Source organism: Lolium perenne, chromosome 2 (assembly GCF_019359855.2).
Source record: "Lolium perenne isolate Kyuss_39 chromosome 2, Kyuss_2.0, whole genome shotgun sequence".
In the NCBI taxonomy this organism is placed as follows: Eukaryota; Viridiplantae; Streptophyta; class Magnoliopsida; order Poales; family Poaceae; genus Lolium; species Lolium perenne.
In genome coordinates, this window is record NC_067245.2 from 220,882,086 (window position 1) to 220,894,256 (window position 12,171).

General features: G+C 46.2%; 2 protein-coding genes across 2 annotated transcripts; both read left to right on the forward strand.

The window, feature by feature from the left end:
- Window positions 1-297: 297 nt before the first annotated feature.
- Window positions 298-3,947, forward strand: LOC127334958 (putative pentatricopeptide repeat-containing protein At5g08490). The gene is given in 3 exon segments (XM_051361520.2): window positions 298-2,982; window positions 2,984-3,021; window positions 3,365-3,947. Coding segments are annotated over 3 exon segments (2,658 nt in total). The 5' UTR covers window positions 298-373; the 3' UTR covers window positions 3,376-3,947.
- A 10-nt stretch (window positions 3,948-3,957) lies between these two features.
- LOC127334959 (uncharacterized) lies at window positions 3,958-7,995 on the forward strand. The gene is made up of 5 exons (XM_051361521.1): window positions 3,958-4,086; window positions 4,250-4,835; window positions 5,778-6,549; window positions 7,046-7,431; window positions 7,605-7,995. Exons 3-5 carry the CDS (start codon window positions 5,909-5,911, stop codon window positions 7,736-7,738), a joined length of 1,161 nt encoding a protein of 386 aa, XP_051217481.1. The 5' UTR covers window positions 3,958-4,086; window positions 4,250-4,835; window positions 5,778-5,908; the 3' UTR covers window positions 7,739-7,995.
- Window positions 7,996-12,171: the final 4,176 nt, after the last annotated feature.

Below are 12,171 nucleotides of genomic sequence, written 5' to 3' on the forward strand. Positions count from 1 at the left end.
AATGTTTAAACTTTGAAAAAAATTGGAAAATTGTTCGATCTCAAAAAATGTTCAAAATTTGATTTTTTTGAAAAAATAAGAATTTTTTTCGATAAAAATTAAAACTTCTGGAATTAAAAAATGAGATTAAAAAATATTTCATCTTTTAAAAAACGAAAATATATAAAAGAAAAACAAGAAAAAAACGAGCCTACCTGATGGGGCCCACTTCACAGCCGTCGGTTCGGGGGTGTGCGGCACCCTGTCCGCACCGACCCGGTGTATAGGAATAGGAGCTCCCATCCAAGGATTCAACGAGACTCTCGTTACGAGAGTGTCCTATGCCCACGCCCCACTGTACCCTCACTCCACCTTCCCGCCGAGCTACTCTCCTATGCTCCTCCTCGCAAGGCTGGCCAAACCCGGATGCTGCTCTCCACCAACATCTTCCCGTCTCGCCCATGCCGCTCTCCGCCGCAACCGTCTCCACCTCCACCTCCACGCCGGCGACGCCCACAACCTGTTCGACGCGGCGCCCGCGCCGGACCACAGGCAGTGCAGCGCGCTGCTCAGGGCGCGCACCGCGAGCGGGGACCACGCCGGGTCCGCCTCCCTCCTCCGCGGCATGCTCCGACAGAGCCTCCGCCCCGACAGGCTCGCGCTCGCCGCGGCGATCAAGTCCGCCTCGTCCCTCCCGGACGGCGCCGCCCTCGGGAGTTGCCTCCACGGGTTCGCCGTCAGGGCCGGGCACGCCGCGGGCGCGGCGGTGGCCAAGGCCTTCATGGACATGTACGCGAGGCGCGGGGCTCTGGCCGACGCCCGCCGGGTGTTCGACGAAATGGGCTGCCCCGACGCCGTGTGCTGGAACATCCTCATCACGGGTTCCTCCCGCGCCGGGCTGTCCGACTCTGTCTTCGGCCTCTTCCGGTCCATGCTTGCGTGCGGCGCGGACGAGAGCATGCCGACCGCGGTGACGGTGGCCGTTGTCATCCCGGTGTGCGCGAAGCTGAGACATCTGAGGGCCGGGAGGACTGTCCATGGCTACGTCGTTAAGACCGGGCTGGAGTCCGATACTCTCTGTGGGAACGCATTAGTCTCCATGTACGCAAAATGCGGCGGTGGAAGCGGAAACACAGACGACGTCCGCAACGCGTTCTCTTCAATTCGCTGCAAGGATGTTGTTTCATGGAACTCGATCATCGCAGGATGCTCCGAGAACGGGTCGTTCGAGGAAGCGCTCACATTATTCGGCCAGATGATCTCAGAGGGCTACCTTCCGAATTACTCAACGGTGGCTAATATTCTCCCTGTGTGCTCATTCATGGAGCGCGGCAGGCACTACGGCAGAGAGGTACACGGTTTCGTGTTCCGGTCTGGCTTACACACGGACGTATCTGTTTGCAACGCGCTGATGGCACACTACTCCAAGGTGTGTGAAATGGGGGTCGTGGAATCAATATTCAGAAGTATGGGTTCAAGAGATATAGTTACGTGGAACACAATGATGGCTGGGTATGCGATGAACGGGTATCACTCTAGGGTGCTAGGACTGTTCCGTAGGCTTCTGTCAACAGGAATGGCCCCCGATTCAGTTTCATTCATCAGCCTGCTCACTGCTTGTGCTCAGGGAGGTGATGTGAGAGGAGGGATGGGGGTTCATGGCTATATTTTTCGACGTCCAACGCTTCATCAGGAAACATCCTTAATGAATGCTCTTGTTAGTTTTTATAGCCAGTGTGACAGGCTTGATGAGGCTCTTAATTCTTTTGACGATATTTTGGACAAGGATTCTGTATCGTGGAATGCAATTCTATCAGCCTGTGCTAACAGAGGACACCATATTGAGGAGTTCGTCAGGCTCTTCAGTCAAATGTGCCGCAAGGTAACTCGTTGGGACTCGATCACGATCTTGAATGTTATCCGTGTGAGTACCTCCTGTGGGATCAAGATGGTTCGGGAAGCTCATGGATGTTCCTTGCGAGTTGGTTATATTGGTGATATTTCTGTTGCAAACGCTATTATTGATGCATACGCAAAGTGTGGCCACCCACAGGATGCAGATATGCTTTTCAGAAACCTTGCAGGTCGGAACATTGTAACAGACAATACTATGATTTCCTGCTACCTGAAAAGTAACAGCGTAGAGGAAGCTGAGATAATCTTCCGCCAGATGTCTGAGAAAGATCAGACAACATGGAATCTCATGATCCAGCTGTATGCACGTAATAACATGTGCGATCAAGCTTTCAGTCTGTTTCATCAGTTGCAGTGTCCTGATGCTGTCAGCATTACAAATATTCTCCTAGCTTGCATCCAGTTGAGTTCAGTACAGCTTGTGAGAGAATGTCATGGCTACATGCTCAGAGCATCCCTAGAAGACATTCATCTTGAAGGAGCTCTTCTTGACGCGTACTCGAAGTGCGGGAATATAGCCAATGCATTCAACCTATTTCAAATCAGCCCTAACAAGGACATTGTCACATTCACTGCCATGATAGGAGGTTATGCAATGCATGGAATGGCAGAAGAGGCAGTAGAGCTGTTTTCTGATATGCTTACACTTGGCATCAAACCAGACCATGTAGTTCTAACTGCTCTGCTGTCAGCCTGCAGTCATGCTGGGCTTGTTGATGCAGGAATCAAGATTTTCAAGTTCGCCAGAGAGACTTACAGATTTGAACCGACAGCAGAGAACTACACATGCATGGTTGATCTTCTTGCCCGTGGTGGGCGTCTCCAAGATGCATACAGTTTTGCGTTGGATATTCCCCCTCACTTGGTCAATGCCAATGCATGGGGCTCTCTGCTAGGTGCGTGCAATGTCCATGGAGAGGTCAGAATCGGCCAGCTCGCAGCTGATCAGTTGTTCTCCATGGAGGGTGGGGACATGGGGAACTATATTAGCGTGTCAAACATCTATGCAGCTGATGAGAAATGGGACGGTGTTGAGCATGTCAGGAAACTGTTGACGTCCAAGGATATGAAGAAGCCTGCAGGATGCAGCCAGGCACTTGTATATAGCCAGTAATGTTAAACACAAAGGTAGGTCTTTTATGTGAGGAACTCTGTATCAGCAAATGAAAGATGCATGCACAGAGCATTCAGTTATCGGTTTCAACATTATGCAATCAAAGTGGTCACAGGTTGCAGAATCTTGAATCTGAATTTTTCTTGCCAATCGTTTCTTTGATAGCTTGCTTGCCATCCATAATATTTATTTTCCTAAAGTATGCAAATAAGCAGTTATCTAAGCACATTACTTGATATGCATTTTGTGCATTCCCATCTGTCTCGTGACATCTCCGTGTAGTTGAACCGTGCATGAATTTCCTAACTTTGTATCCATTGGTGCTTAATTATACTGACAAATTCATCCAACTGGCAGATTTGAGGTAAATAAGTAACATGCTGCCATCCACCGGATCACAGCATGCATCTTGTAACTGAAGCAGGAGGAAATTAAATCATGTGCTATCTCCATTGGAACTCTCTTTTTGGTTTTCTACAAAACCAGGTTCAGTAACATTTCATTTTATTCATGCCTTTCATCACAAATGCTGTTTGTTTTTGGCATCTTGTTAATATTTTAATTATGATACTGAAGTAGTATGAGACAAGGGTTCCTGCTGATTTACCTTAGCTCCAGAGAAAGCTCAACTATGTATTTCTTTTGGTGTGAGTCGTGAGAAAGCGTTCTTGTTCATCTGGCTGCGTCCTTATCCTTAATACCTGTACCTAAATCCTGCACGCCTTACAGATCTACATTTCCGAATTCCGATAATCATTACTTTTGTAAATCAGTAAAATTGTCATGGCCATCATGTCAGACAATGGCATTATTTTCTTGATAGTTCTAACTGTTCCTAGTATACAACTCTTACGTGACAAGATATAATATCTCTCTACTCAAACTAATAGACTAAGGAGCCCAATGTGACCAAGGTCCTGAAAGAAAAAAACTTTGCTCCTTGATGACAGGTGGAAGTCTAGGTAACAGTTTCTGGCATCAGGAATGTCAGCAATGTCATCTATTTGAGCAAACCTGATTAGACCTCTGCTACCGGTGTTAGTCTGGCTGATGAAACACCACAAGCAGAAGGAATCAGAGTAAGATCTTGTGTTCCACTCGCTCGCTGTCGATGATATCTTTGTGCAGTTAACTCACCTTGCTGCTTGTGTCGATTTCCTTACATATAAATCAATGAAAATTTTGTATATGTACTGTACATATACTGTTTAACAATGAGAAACCCTTCTACCGGATCTCCAGGTACATCATCGTCAGGTGGCTGAAGAAAAGAGACAGATTAGCCTACACTCGCTGCAAGGCAGGTGCAGCCCGGCCTGGATCGGCCAGCCTGAACAGCCCGGCCCAGAACACATAGGCCCAGCAGCCTGACCGGGAACGGGCCCTCGAGAAATAGAAAACTTGCGGCCTTGCGGGTAACGGAAACGGAGACCGAGTTCAGCACGCGAACTTTACCTCAGGAACGCTGCTGGCACGCGCTTTTTATGCCCACCGTCCGTGTCGGAAGACGCCACCTACCTACCAGCCTAGACGGCCATATAATAACGGCCTTCGCCTCCTACCCACGAATCTGTTCCCCTTCGCCACCGCGCGGACAGACAGAGAAAAGAAAGAGTCTCGCACGTTTGCTCGCCGGAATCCTCCCCCCGGCCACACAGCCGCCGCAGCAGTTGATGGATTTCGGAAGAACCGCCGCAAAAACCAGCAAGAACGAATTGAAGAGCAGTGCATCCCTACGCCCCTTCGGCCTGCCCTTTCCAGCGACCCCCTCCACGCCGTGGTTCCGGGAGCTGTGGGTCAACGCCTCAAAATAACAGGCTCTGCAGATGTACGTACGTGCATACGGATATGTCAGTTCTGTTTGAATTATTATGGGTAAAGATTATGCAGTCTTAGGTTGTGCTTCGGTTGATGCTTGATTGACTGTGCTATTTGTGTAAATTCTGTCGGGAGGGCTGTTAAATCTCTGAGCGCGGGTTATTTGGGATAAATCATAAGAGTTGGACTGTCGGAAAAGTGGATCCAGTGGGAAAAAAAGGCGCGCTGTAGATTTATTTGTCTGTTACTCTACTTGTTTGTGAATTGCTGTGAAAAAAGGAGAGCTCCAAATTGATAAAGAACGACTGTACATATCAGCAGAAGCTTCAGGACGGCCGTAGTTGCTGCAGTGTTGTAGTAGTTGTTAGGAGTAGGTATCATCACAATAAATGTGGACCCATTCAGCGGGACTTTTCCCCAATTCCTTATGATATTACTTCGTTCCATGGCCTAAATTTTCGATCAATAAAGCACTGGAAACGGAAACAGGCAATATCAACTGAAAATAACTTCAAGATTGTACTTATGTACATGACAGTGGTTTCCTGTACTCTGCAGTGTGACAGTTTTGTGCCTTAGTCAACAAACACGCACGCATACATCACTATCTTATTTATTTCTACTATAAAGCTGGCTCAGTGTTCACTACTAGATAAGCATCAGCCCTTTTGAAATAAATGTTGGGCTAATTCCCACACATTCAAGTCAAAGTTTAAATTACAACTAGTACACTACTACTTTTGCTACTTTTGGTACTAGTATGATCTAATGCAGAAAAACATATTAGGCTCCGAAAGACCTTGTTATGAAATTTTAAAAATGTTGGGTTGGATTTATCTATCTGTTAGTAGACATGTGTTCTATTCCACTTTTACCCACTGATGAAATGTCTTATATTAAAAGACTGCATTAGATTAAGTGATTTGACATCTTTGCCCACATTATATGAAAGGTTTGGAGCAATTCTTGATTGATTCAAGGAAGTAAAGCAAAGGCAACCTAGCATCCTTTCGGCGAGCATTGGGGTCTTATCTATTTTTGAGCTAAAATAAGACCATTAGAAGAAGACTGTCAACTGTAAACATGCATAGGCAAAAGATCTCCAATTCTGGGTGGGCTGCTTTCGATCGCAGGTTGCGCGGCACAGCTGATGGAGGGGAAGATGTTGATGCCAACAAATTTCCTGCTCTCGCGGGTTCGAGGGGCTCCAGTTTGGCTAGCAGCTCAGTTGCAGAAAGTAATAATATGCCAAAGGCAAAACCTTTTGCATCAGTGATTCGCCCCCCTGTTGAATGTGCAGCTGTTAGTAATGACAAGAGAAATAAGCATCCGATTGACCACACACAGAAAACAAACTTTGGTGTAAACTCTGCATCTGACAACATTAAGCTCCTGAAGGATGCTCATAGTTGGGCCGACAGTAATTTAATTGAGGATGTATTGGCCGGTGTGAATAATGATGTAGGCCAAGCATCTGTTTTGTTGAAAGCTATGGTCTCTCCTGATTTGTTACCAGAAGAGGGTAGAACAACTTGTCAGCCTGCTTTTGAGATGAATAAAGCACACGGTTTAGCGTCGGAAAATGCTACAGCGGGGAGTAAATATCCAAATGAATCAAAGTTGTTACCAATGCAAAATGTTGTCCCTATACCCCTGGAACCTGAATTGGAAGAGTTTGATGATGATTACTTAAACCACCGGAAAGATGCATTGAAGATTATGAGGTATACTCCAAATTCCTGTTCATGGTATGACTTTAACTAGGTTATATGCATATCAGTCTAATTCAAATAGTACGATAAAAAAGGTCTAATTCAAATAAAATTATATATCAAACCTAATTTCTTCCACTTAGTATGCATTTGACATCTTAAGTAAGATCTCATGGGCAATAAGTGCATTCCTGCATACTCAGACAAATGTAGGTCTAATGAATGCAGACTTTGTGTACAGGCTTACTTTTGTAATTTATATCTTGCATGATCATGATGGTTGTCGATGATGTCCGCAGCATCTTAATTCTTAGTTGATTTAGAGAAGGAAGAGTTAACTTTTTTGAAAATACATTGCTTAAAACTTAGATATAACACATATGTAAAGTTAATGTGTTACAACCAAACGATGTGTATATCATCCAACGATAAGAGATTCAATGTTATGACCAAAAGAGGTTTAGTTTTTTTCTGTGTAACTGACCCATTGTGTTTCCTTTTGGTATAGGGCTGCCACAAGGCATTCTCAGGCTGCCAGCAACGCATTTCTGAGAGGTGACCATGCTGCTGCTAAGGAGCTCTCCCTCCGAGCTCAAGAAGAGCGGTCCGCTGCTGAGAAGTTTAATAATAAGGCAGCAGAAGAAATATTTCACCTCAGGAACAGCAACAACGGGATCTGGAAGATTGACATGCATGGTCTACATGCATCAGAGGCCGTAGCTGCATTAGAGAGGCATCTGCACATGTTAGAGTTCCAGCCACAAGGAAATAGTCCAGCTTCAACTGATGAATTAGATAAGTCAGAACCCACAATTGCTGGCTCAGATGAGGTTCCTGCAGATAAGGTGGTGGTGCTTCTTCGTCCTAGACAGTCTGTGTTAGAGGTGATCACAGGTAATACATGCCTCTCTATTCTTTTTGTATTTATCAAGCTTTGCGGTTTATCTTCATAGTTTCTTATTACCGCTGTCTTTGGCACATGAGGGCTCCCCCTACTCTTTTTAGCTGTTCCTTTGGTAAGAGCAACACTGAACTTAGTGAGAACTTGTTTGCTTTGCGTTATACAGGGATTGGCAAGCACAGCAAAGGACAGGCTTCACTGCCTGCCGCAGTTAGGGGCTTCCTTATTGAAAATGGGTATCGATTTGATGAGCTGAGGCCTGGTGTCTTCAATGTTCGTCCTAAATTTCGCCGCCGCTGAACCCTGGGAAGACTGAACCATTAGATCAAGTTGTATTAGTTCTGCAAATAAATATCTGTGAAATATGCTGCCAGCAAAACAAAATAATAGAGATTTGGCTATTCATTGTTCATGTATCTTGCATGTAACAAATTTATACAGATGTTAATATTATGTTGTAGCCACCTAATGAGAGATGCAAACTGTACAGAATGACAATATGGTCACGTTGTAATATTATTTTGCTCAGTGCTGGAACATGATGTGTGGTTCATCTATGGTACGAATGCCTCAGAGTTTCTCTTGTGCGTTTCTTTTTCCTTTCTTTGGCTTCATAAAACATTGCATTGACAGTCCTTATCTTCCAATTCTAATGCACTTTTTTTTTTATTATGTAGCCCTTGATATCCAACTGTACATGCATCATGAAAGTTATTAGAAGAAAACTAAATTAAAACTACTACGTACAAGAAATGGCAGAGGAAATTGGGATTGAAACTTTGTTTCTAGTTAGTCAATAAAGCTCTCAGTTCCATGAGAAAAAGTACGGAGTAGTAAGGACGATTTTGACAGAAAATAACCCTTTGCAAAGAACGCACGAAATATGAAATGATCTTCCGGTGAAACTATTTTACTTCACTAACCCCTTTATGCGACGTCTATACGTTTAGACAAACACTATATTAAAGAGTGGTAGAAAATATATGATAAAAACTCTACAAACCAATAAGAGGCCGGGTTCCATGTTTTGGACTACAACATGTAGCACAATTCTTAAAAATAAAAATAAAATCAGGCTAACCTACCATTTGGACTACAACATGTAGCATAATTCTATCAACACTAGCCAAACACATATATAAAGAGTAGTGTGGCAGCTGCAAGTCACACAGGACGCCACATAGACATCACATATAAAAAGGTTAGTGGAGTGAAATAGTTTTTTGGGATGTCATTTCGTGGATTCTCTCTGTCGTTGCCTAATCGACGGTACCTCGGAGGAGGGATCCTCACGAGGGGGAGAAGAAGTAGGGGCCATAGGGCGGAGTGCACACGGGACGGTGGTACGCGAGTTACCCAGCTTCGGAACACCTGCACGATGACAGGGCCTACTGCTGCTTGTCTGGTATTATCTGGGCGCTTTCGCGTTGTTACAATGAGTTGTGGTTGTCTCGCTTCTAGCTCGAGATCTCCCCTCAGGGCTCCCGGGATCCGGCTTATATAGGCGCACGGATCTAGGGTTTACATGGAGAGTCCTAGCCGGATTACAGGTTGCCTAACTACGGTACAATGTCTTGCCGTGTACGTCAAGGATCCGCCTTCCATCTACGTCGTACTGGATCCGGGTTCCTTATGGGCCTTCACGGATCTGACTCCTGGCATAGACCTCTTCGGATCCGGGTACCTCTGTAGGTGGTTTGGATCCGGCTACCTTCGTAGAGCGGTTCGGATCCGGCTACCTTCGTAGGGCGGTTAGGATCCGGGTACCTCTGTAGGGCGGTTCGGATCCGGCTACCTTCGCAGGGCGGTTCGGATCCGGCTACCTTCGTAGGGCGGTTCGGATCCGGCTCCTTGTTCCTGGGTTGGACATCTTCCATCTTGATCAACAACAACTGGGCTGCCCGGTGGGCCATATGCTACCACCACCATCTGTGGGCCACCCGGGCTTGCCGGAATCGGACCATGTCGATGGTATACCTATGAAGTATATCCACAACAGTAGCCCCCGGAGTTCTCCAAGATTCACCGTCCTTCCGTCCAGCTCAGCTTGCGCATGTATGTTCATCCTTTGGCTGGAACGAATAATAGAGAATCTTGAAGGACTCCAAACTTCATATCTCCAACCAAGTATTGGCTGGAAACTTCATGATCCAATGGTCAGATTCTTCAGAGACACCATCCAACGTAATCTTCGGTATGGATCCGACTAGCCAAATGTAGGTTCGGATCTGACTAGCCAAAATATAGGTGTGGATCCGACTACCCAAAATATAGGTGCGGATCCGACTAACACAAAAAATTAGGTGTGGATCCGGCTACCGAAAATTGAGGTGCGGATCCGACTACCAAAAATTAGGTGCGGATCCGGCTACCAAAAAATTAGGTGCGGATCCGGCTACCAAAAAATTAAGGTGCGGATCCGACTACCAAAAATTAGGTGCGGATCCGGCTACCAAAAAATTAGGTGCGGATCCGGCTACCAAAAAATTAGGTGCGGATCCGACTAGTTAGCCAGATTTTCGCCATCTTTGAAATTTTGCTTGACATAACCATATGTATGTAGCCCCCGAGCGTTGAGTCGGCTTGCTCCAAGGAGACTCGATGCTCAGAAACTTAGCCCCCAAGCGTCAAGGTGGAAATTTTTCGGCCTATTGCTCCAAAGAGAACTTCATCGGTGTAGCCCCCGAGCGCCAAGGTGAATTTACTTGAAAATCCGGCTTGGTGCTCTTAGAGTAGCTTTATCTTTATATGTGACTTAGGAATAGCGTAAATCCCAAGCATCTAGGCGGAAATTTCCAGCACTGATACCCGAAAGGAAACACACTTTTCACCTAAGATCAAACCGCAGCCCCCGAGGGTTGGTTCCGGCAAAGCATAGCGGAATCAAGACTCAAGCTGCTTCTCCAGCTGTGCACGCCATGGATCCGCCTAACCTTCTCTCATTGGATCCGGCTAGCTTCACCTGGGGCTTCGCGCGATGCTAGATCTGCTTGAAAACACCTTAAATCGAGGACTGTTGTACGTCCAAGTGTCATGTACCTGATACATAAACATAAAAACATATTTGTATTAAATTGTTTCTTTGATCATGTTCAACGAACAAATGTAAGGCGGAACAAAAACGGCCTTTGAACAAATGTTTTAAAGCTGAAACTATGCAGCAGTTGAACAACATAATACTGTCAAGGCGGAAAAAACTCGACTATCTTGAACAGTTAATGTAATTTATATGTTTTAAGCAAGTGCTGGTTTATCCGTTCTTCTGGTTTATATGCTTGACTTTTCGCGAGACGGCAAATTTTAAACACAGAACATCTGCTGAGGCGATAGCGCTTAATAGCGAAACAATCAAGAACCTCAGAAACAGAGGCCGGCTTTAAGTACCGAGATGTCACTACTAAGGAATCCACATATAAACAACAGAAAACGTGTAGGCCAGAAAACTCAAGCTAACGCCCGAAGGCGGAAATTTTGCAGCGTACTGGAGCCTTAAGCGGCAAAAACAGTACAAAGTTTTTCACGAGCGCGAGGCAAATCGTGGGAAAGATATGACCAATAGTGAAAGCGGTAAAAGACTCAGGATATGAGTGAACCAATCTTAATCTCATGATCATAAAATTTTAAAATATGAAATATAAATAGGGACTTAGCTGTTTGGAGCGGAGTCAACGTCGGTCGTGGCGGTTTTTCTTCGGCGTTCCGTCGAGCCGGTGCGAGATTGATTGTCGCAGTGGTCCTGTCGGTGCGGATCCACCTACCAAAATTTAGGTGTGGATCCGACCTCCAAAAATTTAGGTGCGGATCCACGTACCAAAATTTTGGTATGGATCCGGCTACAAAAATATAGGTGCGGATCCGACTACCAAAAACGTAGGCGCGGATCCGGCAACCAAAAATATAGGTGCGGATCCGACTACCAAAATCGTAGGCGCGGATCCGGCAACCAAAAATATAGGTGCGGATCCGACTACCAAAAACGTAGGCGCGGATCCGGCAACCAAAAATATAGGTGCGGATCCGACTACCAAAAACGTAGGCGCGGATCCGGCAACCAAAAATATAGGTGCGGATCCGACTACCAAAAACGTAGGCGCGGATCCGGCAACCAAAAATAGGTATGGATCCGGCTACCAAAAAATAGGTGCGGATCCGACTACCAAATCCAGAATTTGAAATTTCCGTGTCTAAGGCGGATTCTTCCGTGGAAAGCTCCAGCGACTCGGATCGGATCTTTGCAACTGCGTCCGCTCGGCGGCGGTCGTAGCTACATTACTTACCCTGCGTTTCCGTCGAAATGAACGGTCTCGCAGATGAAGATGTGGAACCCGCCTTCGGCCTCCGTACGCCGCAGCCCCACGGTGGGCGCCAACCGTCGTTGCCTAATCGACGGTACCTCTGAGGAGGGATCCTCACGAGGGGAGAAGAAGTAGGGGCCATAGGGCGGAGTGCACACGGGACGGTGGTACGCGAGTTACCCAGCCTTCGGAACACCCGCACGATGACAGGGCCTACCGCCGCTTGTCCGGTATTATCCGGGGCGCTTTCGCGTTGTTACAATGAGTTGTGGTTGTCTCGCTCTAGCTCGAGATCTCCCTCGTGGCTCCCGGATCCGGCTTATATAGGCGCACGGATCTAGGGTTTACATGGAGAGTCCTAGCCGGATTACAGGTTGCCTAACTACGGTACAATGTCTTGCCGTGTACGTCAAGGATCCGCCTTCCATCTACGTCGTA